The sequence below is a fragment of the Eucyclogobius newberryi genome, unplaced genomic scaffold (genome assembly GCF_026437365.1).
Source record: "Eucyclogobius newberryi isolate DKJ021-1_F unplaced genomic scaffold, fEucNew1.0.hap1 SCAF_14, whole genome shotgun sequence".
NCBI classification, from domain to species: domain Eukaryota; kingdom Metazoa; phylum Chordata; class Actinopteri; order Gobiiformes; family Gobiidae; genus Eucyclogobius; species Eucyclogobius newberryi.
The window spans coordinates 28,977,420-28,987,224 of record NW_027315768.1 but is presented as its reverse complement, the minus strand read 5'-3'; the positions used below and the strand labels follow the sequence as shown (position 1 = coordinate 28,987,224).

Below are 9,805 nucleotides of genomic sequence, written 5' to 3'. Positions count from 1 at the left end.
ATCACTATGTCAAAGAGAGAGATGGGCCTGTGTTGCTTTGGAAACCACCTACATTTGAGCCCAGTTTAGTCCCGATGTAGACTTGATTTGATCCTGTTCTAGTCCAGGTTTAGTCCAGTGTTTAGTCCCAGGTTAGTCCTTATTTTGAAGTGGCGTGTGTGGAAGTGTGAACAAATCTAACTGACATAATGAATAAATGATAATGAAAGTAACTGAATTTAATTTTTAACCAGGACTTGATATTACCCAATGTTTTTGAAATTTTAAATGTTGGTCTTTTTTTTTTTTTTTCAACAATTAACGTCATTATTTTCTAGTAGTTTGTCTAAACAGATTTAATTTGTATTTGTTTTTTTCTGTAGATGTCAATCTCGCCAGAAGAAGAAAAGTTGATAATGGGTCTGATTTTAAATGATAATTTCCACAATGAAAATAACAATATGGATGAAACGTAGAACCCTCTACCACTGTAGGCTGTGTGCAGGAGTAGAGGGGGTGTGCCCTGGTGACAAACCAAAAGAAAACAGATTTACTACAAGTGACCTTTTGGTATGAATGTGGGTATTTGTAAATACCGTACTTTTCGGACTTTAAGCCGCTACTTTTTTCCCACACATTGAACTCTGCGGCCGATACGCGTACGTCTAATATATAGATTTTACTGGCTAACGGCCACCGGGGGGCAATATAGCAGGAAGCGCTAGCGTTTGACACACTGTAGAAGAAGACGTCACTGGACAGTGGTCACACGGTGGCTGCCCACGAGTCCGAAGGTTTACTGGTCCGAAGGTTCACGAGTCCGAAAATTCCGAAATTTTAAGGTTCTCATGTCCGAAGGTTTATTAGTCCGAAGGTTCACAAGTCCGAAATTTCACAAAGAAATTTTAAGGTTTACAAGTCCGAAGGTTCACGAGTCCGAAGGTGTGAGTCTGCGCAGCGGGCTCTCCTCGCCTCCCTTTGCCCCACACACTGCTTTTTGGACTTTTCTAGTGTTGATGTACTTTTTATGATTAAACTCACATATTTTCCATAACCGACTTGTTTCTGTGCATAGCCTGAGCTCCTTATCGTATTATTAATGAATGAATTAACTCAAATAGCCCAGCAGTTTCGGCCGCGCGCCGTGGCTCTTTAGACACTCCCGTCTTGGCCAGCTGAATTTCCTTTTTGACTACCAATCCTACGGTGATCGGATCACGCGTATTTCTATATATACATATATAATTTCTATACTTTGATCAAATGAAGGCATAGAGTGGAGGATTCTGATCACACATATTTCTTATGATAAAATTAAGGCATAGAATGGAGGATTCTGTTCACGCATTTTTCTTATGATCAAATGAGGGCATAAAGCGGAGGATTCGATATGTTCCCTTGTTATTTTTATATACACAGTTCAACTTGCGGTGCCTCAGCCCCAGTGCGTGTCTTCGTGCTTTGTGCGCATTTTACAGACAGACTACATCCCGATGCTGTCTGCACCTTCACTTTAGCCTATGAGGAACCTTCGGACTAGCGAAATTTCGGACCAGTGAACCTTCGGACAAGTGAACCTTCGGACTAGTGAACCTTCGGAGCAGTGAACCTTCGGACTAGTGAACCTTCGGACTAGTGAACCTTCGGACCAGTGAACCTTCGGACCAGTGAACCTTCGGACCAGTGAACCTTCGGACTAGTGAACCTTCGGACAAGTGAACCTTCGGACTAGTGAACCTTTAAAACCTTCAGACTTGTGAACCTTCAGACTAGCGAACCTTCGGTCTCGTGGGGGGTAACCGGTCACACTCCAGGGGACACGTCGTGTTCTCTATATTAATACAATCAGACTCATATTCACAGAGTCTAATGAGGAAGTGAATCCAGACGCGGCGAAATGCAAAGACTCATGCAGAGCGCGGACCTGCGATACCAGGCGGTCTGTAGTTTAGAACCTGCCGCAGTAAAATGAGACTTTATTTGCCCGACCTGATACACGGGTCAAAAGACAAGTGCATCATTACCCTGGAACATTTCTGTGTAAATATCTCACATCTGATAAGTACAAGCTCAGGAGTAGATCAACCAGATGTGAAGACACAGACACAGGTAAATCAGCTCACACAGAGTAATCAAGGACAGCGGGGACAGTAGGGACAGTAGAGACAGTAGGGACAGTAGAGACAGTGGGGACAGTAGGGACAGTAGAGATAGAGGGGACAGTAGAGACAGAGGGGACAGTAGAGACAGAGGGGACAGTAGGGACAGTAGAGACAGTGGGGACAGAGGGGACAGTAGAGACAGAGGGGACAGTAGAGACAGAGGGGACAGTAGAGACAGAGGGGACAGTAGGGACAGAGGGGGCAGTAGGGACAGTAGGGACAGAGGGGACAGTAGGGACAGAGGGGACAGTAGAGACAGTGGGGACAGTAGAGACAGAGGGGACAGTAGCGACAGAGGGGACAGAGGGGACAGTAGGGACAGAGGGGACAGTAGCGACAGAGGGGACAGTAGAGACAGAGGGGACAGTAGAGACAGTAGGGACAGAGGGGACAGTAGAGACAGAGGGGACAGTAGGGACAGCTCTGATGTGTTCTTTGTTTGTTAAACTTCAAAATGATGTCTGTTATATTACAATCCAACTCATATTCAATGAGATATTAGTCTAATTTGTCCAGCAGAGGTTCAAAAGACGCATCACTATCGTGTAGTATATGTGTACATATCTTATGTTACAACGTGGGCACCGGCGGTTTATTGTCAGGTGCGGCCCGTATATGGACAAGTTTTATTTTCTTTGTACATTTCATGTGCGCGGCTTTTATTCAGGAGCGCTGTTCAGCCCGAAAAGTACGGTAAGTATTTGTGCGTGTGGGTTTCTATCGCATCACCTTCATACCTCCTCACCTCCCTTTGCACATGTGTAGTTACAGACTCACACAAATCAGAGTCTGACGCCATCGAGGCTCCATGTTTTATCACTTTGCATTATGTTTTTTTTGCTTGATTTGAAGCTCCAGAGACACATTCTGAGTTCTCTCCCTCTAAGGCCTGTGAGGATTCTTTACTTCTTCATTTGGAATTACAGATAAGTGTAGACTATTTTTGTCTGATCTCTCTTCCTCAGCTTTGGAACTGTCCTTGCTGGATAGATTTGTGTTCCACCCTTTATGTCCCCTCTCCCAGCTTTGGTCGAGAGTTTTGTGGACTCTGTGTTGTACAAATCTAAAGTCCAGTTACTGGAGTTACTGGGGTAGGTCTGTGGTCCCATGTTTCAGCTGATGACTTTGATTACCTTATGCCTAACTAAAATGGAATTAATTTGATCAGGGACAATGCACAAGCAAACATTAACCGTATAAAAAGAAAATATCTCATTGGCCATATTTGTGAAAATATGCTCTTTTGCACCCGTAGTCCCTGGACGTTCACGGTCACTCTTCTCTTTTAAAATAATGTGTTTTTTTCTGTTTGTATTGTGATTTTAATGCATCTTTGTTCTATAAAGCACTTTGAATTACTTTGACTTACTACACTGTCTAGCTCAACATGATTTAAAGTTTAGATATTAAAGCGAGTTAAGTTTAGGATCGGTCTCCAGGAAACAAATATATGTGAGTTTGTTGTAACTGGGACGGGGGCGAGTGTCTTTAAGCTTTTGTTTCTGCCTACTCCTTTTGGACATGTGTATATTTAAATTTTGACATACATCATATTCTCTCTGGGATCTACTTTCTGGTGTTTCCTGTGCCTTTTCCTGTTGTTTTTAAATATGTTGTAACTGTAATGTCTTTGTGCCAGAACTGCCTTGAAAAAGGGATTCAAATAAAAATGTATAAAATGACAATTTAAAAAGGAAATGGTCTGACATGTATTTAATAAAAATCAAACATTTAGAACGTTTCTATATAATCTTAGCATTCATTTAATTTTCAAAAGTCCAGAGACGCTTCAACTGTGCCTAATTTTTTGAACTAACTTCACCTCTGATTACATGACGTTATTTAGCTGTAGAAAGAACTAAACATTATACAGTATCTTGCTGGGAGAACTAAAAGCAGAAACAAATCTAAGAAACCAAAAACACGAGATTGAACAAAAGCGGAGGGCATAACAGGGCTGATATGACAGAATTATGATTATGACAGAATTATGATTAGGAATAAAAGATTACCGCTGATCTGTTCAGTGCCATCGCTTGTGGCTCTAAAACTTCTTACTGCGAGTGTTTTCCTCTCGTAACGTGGCCTGGTGGTGGCGCTAGAGGCAGAAAGGTTCCACACTGCACCTTTAAACAGGTTCCACACTGCACCTTTAAACAGGTTCCACAGTGCACCTTTAAACAGGTTCCACTCTGCACCTTTAAACAGGTTCCACTCTGCACCTTTAAACAGGTTCCACTCTGCACCTTTAAACAGGTTCCACACTGCACCTTTAAACAGGTTCCACTCTGCACCTTTAAACAGGTTCCACTCTGCACCTTTAAACAGGTTCCACAGTGCACCTTTAAACAGGTTCCACACTGCACCTTTAAACAGGTTCCACTCTGCACCTTTAAACAGGTTCCACAGTGCACCTTTAAACAGGTTCCACTCTGCACCTTTAAACAAGTTCCACTCTGCACCTTTAAACAGGTTCCACAGTGCACCTTTAAACAGGTTCCACACTGCACCTTTAAACAGGTTCCACTCTGCACCTTTAAACAGGTTCCACTCTGCACCTTTAAACAGGTTCCACTCTGCACCTTTAAACAGGTTCCACTCTGCACCTTTAAACAGGTTCCATACTGCACCTTTAAACAGGTTCCACTCTGCACCTTTAAACAGGTTCCACTCTGCACCTTTAAACAGGTTCCACACTGCACCTTTAAACAGGTTCCACACTGCACCTTTAAACAGGTTCCACACTGCACCTTTAAACAGGTTCCACACTGCACCTTTAAACAGGTTCCACAGTGCACCTTTAAACAGGTTCCACTCTGCACCTTTAAACAGGTTCCACACTGCACCTTTAAACAGGTTCCACTCTGCACCTTTAAACAGGTTCCACTCTGCACCTTTAAACAGGTTCCACACTGCACCTTTAAACAGGTTCCACTCTGCACCTTTAAACAGGTTCCACACTGCACCTTTAAACAGGTTCCACACTGCACCTTTAAACAGGTTCCACACTGCACCTTTAAACAGGTTCCACACTGCACCTTTAAACAGGTTCCACACTGCACCTTTAAACAGGTTCCACTCTGCACCTTTAAACAGGTTCCACACTGCACCTTTAAACAGGTTCCACACTGCACCTTTAAACAGGTTCCACAGTGCACCTTTAAACAGGTTCCACTCTGCACCTTTAAACAGGTTCCACACTGCACCTTTAAACAGGTTCCACTCTGCACCTTTAAACAGGTTCCACACTGCACCTTTAAACAGGTTCCACACTGCACCTTTAAACAGGTTCCACACTGCACCTTTAAACAGGTTCCACACTGCACCTTTAAACAGGTTCCACAGTGCACCTTTAAACAGGTTCCACAGTGCACCTTTAAACAGGTTCCACTCTGCACCTTTAAACAGGTTCCACACTGCACCTTTAAACATGTTCCACTCTGCACCTTTAAACAGGTTCCACAGTGCACCTTTAAACAGGTTCCACACTGCACCTTTAAACAGGTTCCACTCTGCACCTTTAAACAGGTTCCACTCTGCACCTTTAAACAGGTTCCACACTGCACCTTTAAACAGGTTCCACTCTGCACCTTTAAACAGGTTCCACACTGCACCTTTAAACAGGTTCCACTCTGCACCTTTAAACAGGTTCCACACTGCACCTTTAAACAGGTTCCACAGTGCACCTTTAAACAGGTTCCACACTGCACCTTTAAACAGGTTCCACTCTGCACCTTTAAACAGGTTCCACACTGCACCTTTAAACAGGTTCCACACTGCACCTTTAAACAGGTTCCACTCTGCACCTTTAAACAGGTTCCACACTGCACCTTTAAACAGGTTCCACTCTGAAGATAGTGCACCTGTCCACACACCACGCCGGGCTCAGGAGCGCCCTCTTCCATAAGGCACATGTACTGCGGTTTTATACTGAATCTGTAAGTCTAAAACACGTTTCATACATTATGTAGAATATGGAAGCACTGAGCACATCGTCAGGATGTTTTATTTGTTCTAAACAGAGAGAGAGAGAGCGACAGTGTGAGGAGTGTGTGTGTGCTCCAGAGGCAGAGCAGGAGCTGCCTCCTCCCTGTATCTGAATGGCATTTTAACATTCTTATTTGAAAAAATATTGTTCAATATTGGATTTAAACGGAAAGGGGGTTTATAATACATACCAGATGACAAAATATTAATATTCTATATATATAGATATATGTTTTATATATCTATATATATTTATATATATATTTTTTTTTTAAGGATTGACAGGTGAGGCACTGCCTCCCCTGAATGCACGTCACTGGTATGGGGGAAAGGCGTTTAACTTCAAAGGAGAACGCTTGGATTGGATAATGAAGCACTGTGATGCATGAAAGGTAATTTAATGAAGAAAACTCCAAAAGGGCCAAAATGCGGAAAGCGTTTTGGAACATTACCTGGTTTTCATTTTCTCAAGTCAGAATTTGACCATCTCACATTGTTCAAACCTCAAAAAAGTAAATTAACATATAGTATTTTCCGGACTTTAAGTCGTTTGTTCATAGTTTTTGCCGGGGTACGACTTATACTTAAACTTATATTTATACTTATACTCCGGTGCTACTTATATGTGACATTATTTGTTAATTTCACACTTGCAACTGCATTTCATACTCCAGTGCAACTTATATATGTTTTTTTCTATTTTTATTCATTCATTTTTTGGCTGGTACGACTTATACTCCGGTGCTACTTATAGTCCAGAAAATATGGTAGTTATAACCTACAAGCAGATTTGATTTATTCAACCATGATACGGAAAAGTACAGGTTTGTTTCTGACGTTTATTGACTCGTGACAACAGTTTTATGGGCACGTTCAGAATGATCCAACACATTTTCAGAACAAGATGAACAATGTTTCTTTATTTATCCAACCTATATTTATTTACCCACATACGTCACTGGGTACATGGGCAGGAAACCCCATAATTCGATCTGAATTGTGGTGTGTGTGTGTTTGATATTTGTCTATTAAGGATCCTCTTCACAAACACCAGCTGTCGTGTGTCAGTCAAAAGGTTTATTTTCAGAGTCACAGACAAAGTGCAATGAACTTCTAATTATTCTTTCAATCTTTAACATCGCCCCTTTCCTTTTGGCCTCTGCAACGTTGCGTTTGCCCCTTTTTTTTTGTCAAAACCTGCTCAGATGTGAACGGTCAGAAAGAAATCGAAATTCTCACATCAGATATAACTGTTTGCATGACGTTTCGATAATCCGATAACTAATCTAGAAATCAGATAATCACGTAAACATACCCAGTGATGACCAGGGATGTCAAGATGATCAGGTTAATGGATAAGTGCGATTATTTAGGTCACAATCAAATCGTAACGGCTGATATTTTAATTCCATTTGCAGAAAAGTGACACAGTTTGAACTAAATTAGGTCTTTTTTAGTAGTTTTGTCAGTTCTTAAAGCAAAAATGAAGTCCTTTCCGCTCACCCTTTCCTCAAAAACGTCAAACAAAACGTCAAGTGCTTTTTTATCTTGCTGTTTCTTCAGAAAGTTTGATTTCTTAAAACGGGTCACACATTGAGGAGCGATAACGTGTGAAGAAAACATTTTTTTTTAGGATTTTACCGTTTTTGTCACGATGTTGACAACCGCGAATAATCGTCAAATCACCACGTTTATCCTCACAATAATCCTTACACTGGAATTAGAAATCGCGACATCCCTAATGGTAACACGGCCATGTTTACAACAAAACAAATCACTTTTATTGGCTTTAAACTGTACATTTTCCCGGTGGTAAAGATGCATTTCCGACATGCCCGTTCTGATTTATTAGTTGTGTCGTTTGGTTTACCTCGGCCTCTCCTCCCGCTCTCTGTCCCGTCAGGAGGAACTGAATCGAGCCCATTCATTCCCTGTCCCGTCCTGAGCTCCTCACGTGGATAATGCAATTGAGTGACGGGGAAAACTGCAGAAAACAGGGGCTGGCCACAAATCTGCTCCGTATTCGGGACGACGTAGAAAAGCTGGTCAAGCCAGAAAGCGAGTGTATTTGGACTTTATAAGAAAACGTATGGACCAGGACGATGGGCGCTGGTCTGACGTTGTGCTGCTGTCGGTTCTATCTGAGACACAGCCGGGAGGAGAAGAACGCCATTTTACGGTACATTTTTTTTCAAGTTATAAGCGGTAAATCTGGTAAAATACCGTGGAAGGATCGTATGAACACGGAATATTTCGATGTTGAGACTCAATGCTAGTTGGAGGACTCGAGATAGTGTGTGTAGACCTTCACGGAGGCATTAAGCGTCTCATCTTCAGCCCGTCGTCTCTCAATACTAGATGTAAAGTTAACCGGGATTTGGCAAAAATGAAAAATAATCAAACTTGTGACACGTCAGGAAAAAATGACATGAGCAGAAGTACTTCACTGGCTTTAATTTAGTGGTAAAAACAATAATAATATGAATAAACTTGTCTTCTCAAAGGTAAAAACTGGTGCTTCTCGCTGGTGCTAAGGTTTATAAGATCAGATTAAACATCCTGGATAAAAACAAAAATGGCAATAAATGAGTAATAGTGAAGTATGAATAGTGGATGAGCTTAATTTATTCTGGAGGTCATTTTTTATGTTCATTAATGTCAGTATTCTGGGACAGATGGAAACTTCCTGAAGCAGTCCATCTCTTTCAGTGTGATATATATGTATATATATGCACTGTATGTATTCAAGTCAGACTAAGCTTAAATTACAATGAATTAAATGTGCAATGTATAACAAATGTGCAGTGAAGGGGAAAACAAATATATTAACCATTGCTATATTGTATTGCCAATTGCAGCAAGTATTTTTTGGATTTCAATTTCAGAAATATCAGAGTCAGAAAACATTTGATTGCAATTTTAAGAGACCAAAATGAAAAAATGAATAAATATATATATAGGAATTTGCCTTGGAGATGTGATGCTGAATAAAACAATGGATCATAACAATAAATTATGACAATGTAATGAAGAAAATATTAAGATATGCCTAAAATAAGGTGTCATAACAAACTTACTTATAATATACTTATAATATACGTGCGTTCCAAAGCAGTAGCAGCAGCATGCAGACCACCACCAGCACCACTGCCCCTCGTCTTGCAGAGCTCCAGTCCAGTGAATCCACCGACAGTGACCCCGAGGAGGAGGGCATCTTCGGGCCACAGTCTCCCAGGAGGAACCCCTCGAACAAACCGCACCAGCAGCAGAAGCAGCAGCCGGGCCACAGGAGCTCTGTGGAGGTGTGGTCCAGTCACAAAACACGCAGCGGAGCGGCCAAAAGGAGGTCCTCGGAGAGAGAGCTGCAGGCTTTTATCAGCATGAGGGACCAGGCGGATAAAGCTACTGAGGTAATGACATCTTACTCACATATCTAAAGGGCCTATTGAGATTTAAAGAGGGGATATGCTGCTTTATTTCTATTGTTTTTGGCCTTTAAACATGCTTTTGAGTACCTTTAGTTTGAAAAATATTTATATAATAGACAATTATGCTGAGATATCTGCCCATTTCCAACACTTCAAACTGTGCAATTTTCCCTCACATCCACTAGATGGCGTCAACACTCAACGGTGTAGGATAAAATTTTCATGGTAAATCCGGGTCTCTGCACGCTG

At 41.6% G+C, this 9,805-nt stretch overlaps 1 protein-coding gene across 3 annotated transcripts in view; it reads left to right on the top strand.

Annotated features, from left to right (window-relative positions):
* The first annotated feature begins 8,047 nt into the window (after positions 1-8,047).
* The window catches only part of LOC140359212 (melanoregulin-like), a 6,161-nt gene continuing 4,403 nt past the window's right edge, over positions 8,048-9,805 (top strand). The window contains exons 1-2 of one of the 3 annotated variants that reach the window (XM_072444077.1): positions 8,048-8,307; positions 9,241-9,538. In XM_072444077.1, coding sequence (XP_072300178.1) covers positions 8,231-8,307; positions 9,241-9,538 — 375 coding nt within the window. In that variant the 5' untranslated portion in view covers positions 8,048-8,230. The remainder of the gene's footprint in view (positions 8,308-9,240; positions 9,539-9,805) is intronic. The other 2 variants (XM_072444079.1, XM_072444078.1) reach the window with 2 other exon arrangements.